Source organism: Ixodes scapularis, unplaced genomic scaffold (genome assembly GCF_016920785.2).
Source record: "Ixodes scapularis isolate PalLabHiFi unplaced genomic scaffold, ASM1692078v2 PGA_scaffold10__122_contigs__length_95168666, whole genome shotgun sequence".
Classification (NCBI taxonomy): Eukaryota; Metazoa; Arthropoda; class Arachnida; order Ixodida; family Ixodidae; genus Ixodes; species Ixodes scapularis.
Genome location: NW_024609836.1, coordinates 68,772,095 through 68,786,057, shown reverse-complemented (window position 1 = coordinate 68,786,057; position 13,963 = coordinate 68,772,095). Strand labels below are relative to the sequence as shown.

Below are 13,963 nucleotides of genomic sequence, written 5' to 3'. Positions count from 1 at the left end.
CATGTACGAGTTACTAAAAAAAAGTGATTAAGTTAAGTTACTGGGTATTGACCTCAAAAGTAATTTGAGTAGGGTAGGAATTACTCAAATTGAAGGTAATTGAGAAAAGTACTAATTTCCGTAAAGAGTAGCGAATTACTTTTGGAAGTTACTTTTATTGTTTTTTATGTTAAAAAGAAACTACATAGGTTTTGATGCGTTAGCGAAATTATGCTAACCAAATATGAATCAGCTTGTTTTTTCACAGAAACGCTTTAAAAGCTGGTTTCGCCTCTGCGTGCCTAATTGTTTTGTACTTTCTGGTTTGTTTGGTCAATGATGTACTGCGAATGTATAATTTCTACTCTGAGGTTTAGCACTGCCTGAGCTGGATTTTTTACAAAGTGTATTTAGAAAGTATCTAAAATCTAAAAAGGTATATCTAAAAAATACTTGAAGTACAAAGCAAATGAGAGGTTATATACCTCAAATAAATTAGCAAGTACACCGGCTGCAATGTACTTGAAGTAACGTGTTACAAATCAGTGTTGGAGGTAACGCGTTACTAGTAACGACGTTACTGGTAACGCATTACATTTTTCGCTAACGCAGTAACGTACTTGTTAGTATTCTGAATGACTAACGAGTAAAGTATTTCCGTGACTTTTTTACGGTATCGGCTGTCAAATTTCGTTACTCGTTACTCGTTACTTTTAACCAAAAACTGGTGAAATCCTACACGAGCTTATCTCAAAATCCTGCACCAGCTTATCGCTGCACGGAACCAGCATCCCTCACAGTAAAGTTAAAAAAAAAAAAACTCACTTCTCGAAGGCGAAAAAAACCTTCGGCTACCAGCTAACTCCGTTCATCCTCCTTTTTCTTTTTTTTTTTCATAGTGTCACCACCCACAAGGCTTGAACGAACGACTGCGTTACAGCCTCCTCCCCTCCCTCCTGCTTTGTGCAGCAGAAGTGGACAGCCGGAAGGGGGGGGGGGGGGGGGGAAGGGGGGGGGGGGGGGAGCCGTGGAGAGACATCCGTTTACAACAGTGGACAATTAGTGGCGAAGCGATTTGCTCATTTCTCTAGTTTCAAAAAAAAAAAAAAGAAACATCCTTGGTGGAATATTTTTACCCTCGCTCTCCCCCTCGCTGCCTGAAAGTTCCTGACCCACTTTTGTACACCGAAGAATCTTTCGCTTGATTAGTCTTTAATTCCGTAAGGTCGTGATAAAAAAAATTTAAAAAAAGTTTTAAACCTGGAAAAAAAACTTACAAACACGAAACCTTTTTTTTTTTTTTTTTCACAGAAAAACAAAGTGCTACTGCTGGTAAGAGGCAGCAAGTGATTACACCCAGTGTGCTGGCAGCCGGTGTCCTGTTCCCGATAGTGAAGTAAATCAGTCTCTGGTATAGTATAAACCGGACTGTTACTAAAACCGCCGAACAGATGAGGGGTGTTGGTTGGCTGGTTGTGTTCCTGCAGTCCTCGTTCGCATGCTGTAATTTATAAAAGCCTATTGACTAACATCTCCGACTTATTCTGCGCGTGAGATGGGCATGAATAACGAAAGTCCGTCGCCATGGCCAGCAGGTCTGAATGAGATGTATCAACTAAAGGAGACCGAATCAGGTAATTTACAGTTTCAATGCCTAATATGCATGCCGAAAATTAAGCTGCTTCGCGCATCAAAACATTATGAAACCACTCTGTAAATTTTCTTTATCCAAGCTTGTTAAGGAGGCTTAGCATACATTTCTGCCAAACATATGTACTCGAACAGAAAAGTAACGTAAAAGTAACGTTCGTCATTTTGAAAAGTAACGGTAACGGTATATCGTTACGTTTGTAAAAGAGTAACGTAGCTCGATAACGCGTTACTTTTTATAAACTAACGAGTAACGCTATTTGGTTACTTTTTTTCGGTAACGGGCACAACACTGCTACAAATAGAATATATTTCAAGGGAACGTACAAATACTTTTAACACAATCTTTCATGATGTCCTTTCATTCCCTATACAGTGTTGTTTGTTTACTGGCATGCATTGCTTTTTTAGGGGTAATCGGAGGTTAGATTTTTTGCGGAAATGGCAGCAAATATTGTATAAAGTGAAGTCGCCACAGAGTAGTTTTTTTACTCTCGCTGACGAGCTATTTGACAAAATCAACTTATAAGCCACTTATCTGTGTCGGTCTTAAAGCCGCCTTTACTTCACTTAGAGAAATAACCAGATGACGTCTCGAAAGAGCGCGTTTTCACACGACGATACGCCATTTTTTGTTTTCGAATTCGGGGAGTGTACATTGAAGTCGGGAGTTTTACTTTCCTCGTAAATTACAAGTATATGCTCAGAGAATGTACTTCAAGTAAAGTACAGGTGTTCTAAACAGTTGTAGTTTAAGTACCATGTGCTTAGAGTATTTCCCAACACTGCCGGTTTATTATTTTGTTATAAAAAGACGGTGGCGGAACCGCTTATGTTTCTCCAACGATCTTCGAATCTTTGAATATCTGCATATTCTGAGTTTTGCGAGGAAAGGCAACTCAAAAAGGTTCCCTATGCATTGCCATTTAACACGCGATTCTTCGAGTACAAAACAAACTGCGGAAGCACCAGATGAGGTTCAGACCAAGTGCTGCATTTTGTTACCTCCTTTGGGCGAGTATGCAGTGAGTGCACCACCTGTAGCGGGCAAGAGTTTCTACGTTGGGGAGAAGCAGGGACCAGCCCTTTCTTCAAACGGGTCCAGTCTCCTTGAGCTTCTGGACACAAAGAAACGCCAGTCTTCGGTGCTACTCGCTCAGTTACTCGGCCTCTTGCGTCATGTCTGAATTCGCTCCCCGCAGGAGTGTTGTTGCAGTGGGGGCTCGTGAAAATCTTGGCGAGTTTCGGACTCTCCAAACCATTTTCTCGCTTCCCCCCCCCCTTCCTACGCCACATGCTAACCCTCTTTACAGATATGAACTGATCTTTCAACATCTTATCTCTTTTGTGCAGGAATGTTTGTTGATAGGCAACGAAACCAATAACATTCGAAAGTAATTTGTAATTTAGGTAGAAGTTACTCAAAAAAAGTAATTAAACTACTAGTTACCGAAATAAAAATGTAATTTAAAGTTACTAAACTGCTAAGAAAAGTAGTTAAACTACAGTAAGTTGAGTAGAGTAGTTGAACTACGTACATGTCTGCTTTCAAGGGATGGTTGCTACTGACGAGCACCTGTCAGTCTCCCAGATGACTGTGAGCCGGGCTGTCAGAGTTTTTGCGGCTGCCATCGTTGAGTGCCTCGGCAGCCGTTGGATTAACTTCCATGCGGAAAGCAAGGCCGCCACCAAGAGGGCTTCGCCCGAGCCGACGGCATGCTTGCCGGCGTCGTTGGGCGCGTGGATGGGACTCATGTAGCGTTTTCCACTCAAATTCTACTGAAAATATTGTCTGAAGAAAGTTTACATGCCTGCGCCACCAAGGCGGTGAACTCGAAAACGAAACTGAAACCACTGAAACTCTCATCGAACCTGTCCCGCATGGTGGCGCTTTGGTACTTCCGAGTGATGCTGCAGACGCAGCAAATGACAGACATTGCTCGAGATTTGGCAGTGTGGTGCTGTTTACGTTGTCATCGCGAACATTGAATGCTAAAAAACGATTTATGTCTAATAGCACTGGCACCACTGATCTCTTAGTAGGCTGGATCGCGGATAGAGGCCTGTATTGCTGGGGTCGAGCGGCACCACCGGCAGTCATCGCTTGACACGAGCTATTACTTGCTCGGCCGTGAAACTTATATCGTGTTTTCCGCAAATAACAGGTAATATTGTGGGCAAGAATATTAAACGCGTTAGAATACCAATCCTTTTAAATAAATGTTGTGTCGTTGAGGGTCGAGGGCGGCTTTGTTGGGCGTTACCTGTGATGTGTTTAATGAGACGAGGGTTACCGAGAGTTATTGTGGAGTCATTCGTGATCTCGGAGTCATCAGAGCTCAGCAAACGACAAGTTCGAAGGCCTTTACTGGAGACATTTGCATCGTTTTAACCGCTTGTACATAGTACTCCTGTTGAAAGCTTTTTTTTCTTTTTTTTTTGACTGCTGCGTCAAACTGAAACTCGGAGCGTGCCGTTCAGTCGCTGAACGTGTCATTTATTTAGCAACCGAAGCAAGCGACGTCGGAAGAGTCGGTGGTACTACGGCCCATTTTTGTTTTTTTAAATCGACGTTCGAACGCTTGACGAATGTTTATTTGATCTCCACGCACCCGATATAATGTTGAAAGTAGTGAAACCGCACAATAGAGAGTTTTAGTAGATGGTTCCCATGACTCCGATAACGATATCCCGATACTTCGCCACCGCCTCCCTTGCGCATGTATAGTAGAGAGTTTTAGTAGATCGTTTCTCACTCCGATAACGATACCCGAAACTGCGCCGGAGCCATCACGCATGCGCTAGAGTATCGGGTGTTTCGGGCGCAGGTATCGGGAATATCGGGAAATATCGCGCGCACTCTCGTGCATCGCGAGAGTTGACGAGATCCGGCAAAAGCTGAACGATCATGGCCGCTCCACTCGAGCCTCTTTCTGCCCAAGCGGGTCGAAAACGATTCACGATCATCGAGGATATCCTCCTTTTAAGGGAAGTGCTTGCGGTAAATCCGTTTGTGAATTCTTCACGGTGGGATACAGTGGCCGCGAACCTAAATGAAGCACTGGGGAGGAACTTCAGTGTTCGCGGAGTGAGAGACCGCTGCGACCTGCTGCTCGGTCTGTTCAAGCGAGACGACCGCACAAACTTGAGAAAGTAAGTCGTTTTTGAGTCCCGTTTGAAAGTTCAGAAGCGTTTTAGCTGGGGTGCCTTCATGTGCGCTTTGCTTGGCGTGATGACATCTGGTCATTTTGTTTCGAACGCTTATTTTTATTTTTTTTGTTCTGAAGCGCGTGAAAGTGCATGTCCCTGCACGCGCTCGTGGTGCTGACTGTGCTACGGCGACATTTTGTTTCCTGCGATTTCTTTGTATTTTCCCTGTGAGCGCGTGCTGTCGGCATCGGGTACTACCAACGATGGCATCACCCTAAACAGAAGGACATTGAGGCACTCTAGTTTTAGCATACTGCCATACCCTGTCCAACAGCTGGCGCAACTGCGGGCTAGCGCGAGCCTGTTGTTTGGAAACGCACATGCCTGCGCTAGACATTTCGCGTAGGAAAGCGCGTTTTCAAACTACCGAGTTCGCGTTGCAGCTTTCGCGACACGGAGATGTACTCATGTTCGTTGACTGAAATAACAGATCTACGCTTGAGGAAGACAGGCGCACTTGTTGATACCGCTCTCCCCCTGAAACCCTTAGATCCGGAACGGAAGAGCAGTACACCGAAAAAGAGCAGCTGCTGCAGGATGTTGCTGACCTGGCCTGTGAATTTTGTTACAAGGTTAAGCCAGTGCTCAGGAAGGCGACAGCCACCGAGGAAGGTGCCACCACCACCTCCACCGCTGCGCTGGAACCGCGGGAACGTGCCACAGCCACCACAACCAGGCCGGCGACAAATCGGGCTGCTCGCGATGCTGCCACTACAGCGCGAGTTGTTGCGGCTGCAGCCGAGTACAGACCGGTCAATCATAATGCAGTGGCAGGGCAGTCTAGTAAGTATGACACGTGCGTCATGAACCCCACCTGGTTAGGAAAGTCAGGTCGTCATGACGCTCCATCAATCGCGTTTGTCTACGACTGATATTAGGCTACTCGCGAGTTCCCATCGAATAGCCTACTGAGGACGACTTACATGGTCTGCTGCTCTCAAGTAAAAGTGTAATTTACTTGGGTACATCTCTAGTTCCCAGAGCACAGCTTTGAGTAAACTGCCGAGTTCTGATTAGGTATGTTCTAAACATACATTAATGTATGTTCTAAACATACATTAATGTTTCAGGCATTCAGAAAATGCAGAATGCTAAGCCGGCATGAACCGCTTCTTCTATTCATGGAACATTTTCCTTCACGCGCCGCACATCGGAGTGTCGTGATGTGTCGAGGAAACGATAAGAGGCACTACATATTTTGGAATGGTCTTTTGAAGATCTGACTCCATCATACCTGCGTTGTATTTTTCATACATTTTCAATGCCCAGCTCCACAGCGTGTGTCATGATACACCACAAATATTTATGCAATACTCTATTTACAGGTTCTGAGAACTGCCAGTCTATCTTTGCTGACATAATGAACGGCGTGGAGGACGCCGACGCCTGGCAACCAGGCAACACAGACCAAGTTGTGGATCTGGCCCCAGCTCCTGTACCGCCGGTTCCGACCCCTGTGCCGCTGGTCCAACCCCCCTTGCCACCAGTCCAGGCTCGTGTGCCGGTTACTTCTGTCGCACGACCTAGGACTTGGGGCGGACAGGGTAAGCACTGCCATCTTTCAGTAGATGCTTCAAGCATACGTTAAACTTTTGAAAGAGGATACACATAACCCCATTTGTATAAATTCTCCAAATCTGCTCTAGAAGTTTTGGGCTGTCATTTACGTTTGTTATTTTTTGCTTACTAGACAGACATATCTCAGTCACTGTTTGAACACACATGAATTACCCAGTATTGTTTGTGCAGTACCTTCATTGAATGGCCAGGTCCAATAAAATAAACAGTCAATCAATTGTCAACCTACACACTAAGAAAAATTTTAAAAAAGTTGTTTATTTGATGCTGTGTGCATTGTTTCCTTTGTTGTATTTTTCCAGCAACCAGGCTGAAGCGGTACAGGGAGCACCTTGCATCGCAGGAGAAAAGAGCAGAAGAGGACCGCAGCATAAAAAAAACTAGAGATCGCTCTTGAGGAAAGGCGTCTCGCCATGGAGGAGCGCCAGATGGAGAGGCGCCTGGCCATTGAAGAGCGCCAGGTGACCTTAAGCGAAAATTGCTTAGCGTTTGAAAGAGAAAAATTTTATGTGCTACAGGAGGCTGGAGCAGAGGAGAGGAGGCTTCGTCTCCAACTGCAAGAACATTACCTTAAAGTAGTGAATGGTCAAATTAACAAGTAAAGTTAAGTGTGAGCAAGTGGTATGACATCATAATACATAATGCAATAAATCTTTCATTTCATTAAACAATGTAGTTGAAAAAAAAACGGCAGGGGTAGGCCCGTTCGATTTACTATACAAAGACATATTTTGAGTGTAATATTGAACAGACAGCAAATGCTATGTTGGCAATGACTGGCAAAGCAATAACATGAGACACTTGAAAATTACCACGCTGATAAACTTTATGTCAAGCCGAAGGCGCTTGACGAATAACAGAAATAGCATATACTTAACATATAAACCTGTATCGTTCACAAAACTAAAACAATATGGGAACACGGTTGCTGCTTTGAAAAGAACACAAGAGGCAGATAAAAGAAATGCAGCAGGTAAGCAACCAGACAATTGCACAAAAGTCACCCCGTGGAATAAATAGTCATAAAAGATGCTATGGTCTGTTGCAACTAAGAAGGTAGGGCGAGAAAAAGAAAGACAAAGGAGAGGAAGCAGATGAAACGCTAGAGGACGAGGTTTCCCCCACTCCTCTCCAGGGTTCCGTCTACTTCCTCCTCCCTGGCCTCCCTTTCCCTCGCCCTACCCTCTCGAGTTGCAACATGCAACAGACTATAGGCACTCGGACAAAAAAAAGATTGCACAAAAAGAATTCAAATTATACGAAGTCAATAACGAGGTGAAAGATATTCATCCAGCGTCGGCGGAGACAGCTGAAAAAACGTGGAGGTTTGGCTGCCATACAGGCACGTGTGGCAGTTTGTTAACAGTGTTGCAGCCTGATACATATCGCTCACGCGCTGCTGCCTGTGCTTCTGATTTTTTTTTAAATCTACAAAAGCGAAGAGAGTTGACACTTTCCCAAAGCCCCATTCTACTGCTTGCCTCACGCTGCTCATTTTTTTGTTAAAGTTCTGCTCTGCGGCAGTCAAGCTAGCACCCATGAATGGTTTCTGCAACAAAGGCCGCAAAGGATAGGCAGGGTCACCGTAGATCGTGTATACGCTGCCCTGCACGAGGTCCTCAAGCCTTTCATAAAGGCCGCTCAGCCGCAGGATACCTGAAAAAGGAGTCAGACGAGACACAACGATAAAACACTGAGTAGCATATAGTGACAATCACCACCTGCACGTCGATAAGCCACAAAGATCGACACGCCCTTGCCTCACTGCATAGAGCAAAACATTGATTTGTGTGACCTTGTTTGGCTTTGCCAATTTAGAGGTCAGAGGGTACTGTTGCCACTGCCACAGCCACCTTGTTTAATGTTCCAGTTTGAAAACATCCAAATTTGTTGGCATTTCAAACGCGAAGGGATTTACATCAGAGCTGTGGACGCATCAGCCGCCTCGGTCGAGGCAAAGCGTCGGCCTACGGATCCCCAGGTGGCGGGTTCGAATCCCCGCCGAGGTGCCAGCACTCTGATGGAACAGTCAAATTTGGGGGTTTTACGTGCCAAACCAACGACGGGTATCTGGCACGCCCCAGCGGAGGACTAAGGATTTATTTGGACCACCTGGGGATCTTTTGACGTGCAACCGAAAGCTCGGTTACACGGCGCCTCCTCTGCAATAAGCCTCCGTCAGATTGCGGGCACCTCGGCCGGGATTCGAACCCGCGACATGGGGATACGTAGGACAGCGCTCTCGCCTCGGAGCCACCGAGGCGGCTAGCACTCTGATGGAGGCTTATTACAGAGAAGGTGCCGTCGTAACCGAGCTTTTTGTTGCACATCGAGATACCCAGGAGGTATAAATTAATCCTCCACTGGTGCGTGCCAGTCGCCCGTCGTTACTTTGGCACATAAAGCCCTCAACTTTTACTTCTGTGGACAAATCATTCCCACCACGGCAGTTAGGCACAGTCTCAGGTTACCAGTTTGACATCGTTTTAGCTTGCTGCCCTTGTTCGGCCAGTGTCTTGCACTGCGTCAGCGACTGTGACTGCTGCCATCATGTGTTCAATAACTGGGCTAATGGTTACTGAAACATTGGTTTACTGGAATGCCCGATGATCTTGTGAGCTGCCAAGCTGGCAGCTCGCATGCAGGCTCTCGTCTGCACGATCGAACACGCTGGAAAACTATCCGCAACTCTGGCAAGCAGCCTAATGAAACAAGTAACCACGCAAGGGTAAGTGCTGCATTCAGTGGCAATAGGTCTACTGCAGTAGTCATAACTGACATGTTAGGATAGGAGTAAAGGACTGCCATTCCTGATCTATTCTCAGCTTTGTCTTCTTTTATTCCACAGTCCCAAGCTTATACAACAACGCCCTTTAACAAAAAAGCAATGGGACAAGTGTTTGCCTCCCTTCGTACTGTCACATTATTTTTCCACCCCAGTTTAAGAGTTTAACTCCCTGTCCGAAGAACACCAGCTTGACTTTCAGCATTTAAGCATGAAATAGTATTTCTTCTCTACTATTGCGGCCAAGATGAGCTGAAAAGCCAGGATGTGAGGCAGGCAGTACTTTCCAAGCCGCCTGCCGCACTGTTCTGCAAACTGTGATGCACGATGAGGCCAAGACATGCCCCTTTCTGCGCTCGTTGTGCCACCCTGAATTTCTGTGTTCTCTGCCTATGAAACAGCAGTTCCGTTCAAGTGGATGCCTCGATGGTCGGGTCATCTTGAAGCTCCCACTCCAATTGGAAAGAATAGGCTTTTTGCAAAAATCCCTCATTGCCTGCCCCCCCTGACACTGAAGAGAGCAAGAGGTATAGCACAGTTGCTCGCCTTACTTTGCTGTCGCCTCCCCGGTGCTGTGGACAGCGGCATCGTACTTTGAAAAAGGTCTATTCACCGATGCAGCTCTGGCAAGCTGGCGGTCCCTGTCCCTTGAAACACGAAAACGCCCTTTACGTGGTGTACCCTGAGGTCGAACCACATTCCTCTAGGTGCGATCTATGTGTTTCGGGCACTAAATCGTTTACCAATTATTGTGTTATCATAAGCACAGTCTTTCGACAAGGTCTGCAACAAAGATTTATTCTGCATCGTGCGTGGGTTTTGAGGTTTGGCGAAAGGAAGAAATGTCGCAACCATTTGCTCAATAGCAGACGACACGGAAATATGGAGGTGAGCCGCCAGTGTAGACGGAACTCTGTGTTGGCCACGGCGCCCATCACAGTTTGCATAACAATTCCACAGGCTGCCTTGATAGCAGCACGGGTCTTGCCTGTGGCGTTTCAACTTATTTTGGCTGTGATAGAGGCTGTTCCTCTATTTATGAGCGCTTCTTCCAAGAACCTGTAGGTTACGATTTCCGAGTTTTTGCTATTGACTTACCGGCGTCGTGTCGGTGTCCCGGGTAAGGGCCATTCATCTCCACGATGATGCCGTTGGCACACATGATGCCCTGATACTTGATGGCGTGCACACGCTTGTGGCCAGAGAAATAAAGCCGCTGGTCCTCCGTGGGTCGGCAGATGGGGCGGGCCGTTCCATCAACGAAACCCCAGCAATTCTGAAGAGGTGCCCCCTTCGCGCGGACCGCCTGCAAAAGCAAAATCAACAACGCACTTGCATTTTTTTCTTTTTTTGTGTTTTTAATTTAACTTTACAATATGCTTACCTCGGAGAACTCGTCCAAGCTTGCACGGTTCAACCACATGTGAGCTGACAGATCCGCGGTCAGCTGCCCGAACGTGGACGTCAAATGGTTTAGCACCACGGTCGTCGCACTCGAAAGTGTCGAAGAGTGGCGGCCAAACATGCCTTCCAGGTCGCAGAGGCGGTTGGGGTAGGAGGGTCTCCGCAGAAGAATGCACAGAGCTTCCTGCCCGGGGATGGCGACGTTCTGGGCCGTCCTAATTGTATGAGGGACTCGCAGCGCGCTACACAGCTCCATTAAGTCCATCTGCTCAAAACGAAACTGATGGCGGAAAGCTTCACTATCTATGTTGAGCACATCCAAGTAGCCTCGCCCGGACCTAAACCTCCGCGGAACGGGGTACTCCATATCCAGAAAGGAGAGTTCTTCAATTTCGTCCCACCTCAAAACAGCTAAGGCCAAGGGATCCTCGAAAACACACGTCGCCATGGCTCAGGTTGGTCACTCGCTCGACTCGCTCACGCCCGTGCCACCCGTGCTTTCTATGGCTTCCCGTGACAAGCCACGGGGGGGGGGGGGGGGGGGGGGGGCTAAATTGGCTTGTCTTTAGTTGGCTAGATGTAGCTTGCTGCTGCATTTCTCTAATTTCTGCAACTTATAAAACTTAATTGATGTTTTTTTTTAATTCTATTAAAGGTAAGAACTGTTATTTTTCCTTCAGTGAAACATCTTTCTTTTATTTCGTTATTTTTCGTTTTGGAAATTGCAAATCGTTTCCACTAGGGACTGCCCCAGCGCCTTAAGTGACCGTATCGGATGTATCGTCGTATCGTCTTCAAAACGGTCTACTAAACGCTCATTCCTGTTCTGTGTATCGGTATCGTATGGTTATCGTATCGTTATAGGGTATCGTTATAGGAACGATCTACTAAAACTCTCTAGTATCGGTATCGGGGCTATCGGGGGTATCGGAACGATCTACTAAAACTCTCTAATAAAGACGAATACGAAGACCGAGAGGCAAACAGGATCAGCGCTCATCCTGTTTGCCTCTCGGTCTTCGTATTCGTCTTTATTGTGCGCTTTCACTACTTTCAACATGCATAACCAACTCGCCTGCATCGCCACATTATTCCTGATATAATGATCGCACCACGTCATAAAATGCTCGCCCCCAAGCACCGCGCACAAGCTTCCTACTTTTTCGTGTTTCTCCCTTAGACTTGCGTGTATTGCCTATTGTCAAGCAATGGCCGCCGGTGATGCCAGCGACGGACTCACGATCCGCGATCCAGTCTTGCACTGTGAGAGTTCTAATGCATTGCACTCGCGGAGTGCTGCACGGAGAGCCGGCCCCGAAAGAACTTGCCAAATGCACCGAGTGCAGAGGTGGTAGGAAAGTACCGACCTCAAACCGAAACTAGCGCCTTTTTGTTCGACGTGATGGATGGGAATGCGAGAGTGCAGTCGCTGGCATCGTTTATCTATACACGTTGGTTGCTGCAACGTGTAACTTATATTTGCAATGACTTCCAATTAATCAACTTGGCTATCAGAGATATTTACAGACGGCTTAGGTTTCCGAAACCAGCTGACTACAAAACAGCATACTCTAGAAAAAACTGATGGCACTGTACGCGCAAGCGCTTGCTTCGTTTTAAGCATGGTATTTATGAGTGACCCACTGAAAGGATACGGCTTAAATCTAGTTCGTTGGAACATCTAGCAATACGTTTCATGAGACGTTTTATTTCCCTGGTGAGGGCGTTGAGAACGAGAGCTTTCTCAAACAAGAATCGACGGGGCAGGATAGCTGACGTTCAAATATGATTTTGCTCAAGCCTCGGGCAACGTCTCCATGCTCAGCTTTCCCGGACGCTGAGTGAATGCGTCACAGGTTTTTGCTGTGGGAGCTTTGTCAACAAATGTTACACTTTTCACTCGCACACGAATGATGTGAGATCTCGCGGCCTCTGTGTTTGTCCTGAGCCTTTCATTGCACACTGGTAGGTGTCAGCGTCTGTACGGCAACATAGCGACTCCAAATTTTGCAAATAAAATACGGGTCGTCGATTCCTCCCTTCGTGAAATATCAGACGCTTACAATTCAAGCTCGCGTTTCAGTTTGTAACCTTCGGGACGCGATTTAGAGCTGAAAATCTACCTTTTTTTTTCGGTTCCTCTGTGCGAATGCTTCATCGTAGCAGACGAGCTCCCGTCGTCTGCTCTTGCTCCTCGTCTGAGTGAGGCATGATGGGATTGCATTTTGGCCATCGTAATTAAAACGCGTCTCCGACTGTTTTTTTTTTTTTTTTATGTGACCAAAAAAGAGGTCCCTCGATTTCCGCCTTATGACGTCATAGAAGTGTCATGTTGTCGCCGGTCGCGACCCTGGCGGTGTCCCCGCAGCTGTGGTGGATGTAGCAGACGCCTGTTCAGCGTCTGGTCGCTCTCCACTGTGACAGGCCACGGAAGCTGGAGCAGCCGGAAGTTGGGACGCCTGGGACGCCGTGACGACAGTGACACTTCAGTTCGCTCGTTCTTTTCGCCAGCATTTCTACGACCAACCGCCAGGATCGCGACAGGCTACAGCGTGACACTCCGGCTTCTGTGACGTCATTTGTTGCCAATTCGGGACCATTTTTGATGTATGGGCGGGTTAGGACGCTAAACATACCAGTCGGAGACGCGCTCCAGGCAGCATAATTTTGGCGCAACGGCGCTACAGAGCCCAAAGACAACGCACAGCGAGCGGCGTGAACGCTCTCCTCCCCGCGCTGTCTCGTGCTCTCGTGGACCGCCTAGGGCCATTGCGGGGGATTTTTCGTCTTTCCAAGGTCAAAAGTTGCGAAGTTGAGCGCGCGCAGGGAGGAGGGAACTTTGCGGCGTTCTTTCGGTCACTCCTCCCGCTACGTCAGAAAGCAGATAATGTTTTGTTCCACAAGTTTAGCTGGGCTAAGCTGCTGACTAAAAATTACCATTTTCGTGGTCGTTATTCTGCCAGAGTAAATGTTAAGTCTTACGTGGATGTCGTGTAAATATGGCCCCATTAGGACATAAAGGTGTTTAATTTTTTTTTTTATAAAGTGTTCATTCTTTCATAATAACGTTCTACGCCCATTGTTTAAATAACACTTCATCGCGAAAGCATTGTATTTTTTGATAATTTTGTGTTTGTTATATATGGGATTTTATTTATACATACGTTTAAAAAGAGAACAATGTCTAACAGAATTGACACGTTAGGAAGACTAAGATTAAGACGTTGAAAACCAATTCCCTCTGTGAAATCAGAGCTTTATAGACAGAAATGCAACCATCCAAGCAACATAATCCGACAAAATAGCATCGATAGTCTGTTTCATACTTAGCGTGCAACGCTGTCAAAGCTACTGGCG

General features: G+C 46.6%; 1 protein-coding gene across 1 annotated transcript; it reads right to left on the bottom strand.

The window, feature by feature from the left end:
• Window positions 1–7,681: 7,681 nt before the first annotated feature.
• LOC120836712 (protein ALP1-like) lies at window positions 7,682–11,066 on the bottom strand. Its single transcript, XM_040205743.3, has 3 exons — window positions 10,587–11,066; window positions 10,301–10,508; window positions 7,682–8,073 (listed from the first exon to the last, which is right to left on the bottom strand). Exons 1-3 carry the CDS (start codon window positions 11,052–11,054, stop codon window positions 7,682–7,684), a joined length of 1,068 nt encoding a protein of 355 aa, XP_040061677.2. The 5' UTR covers window positions 11,055–11,066.
• Between the last annotated feature and the right edge of the window lie 2,897 nt (window positions 11,067–13,963).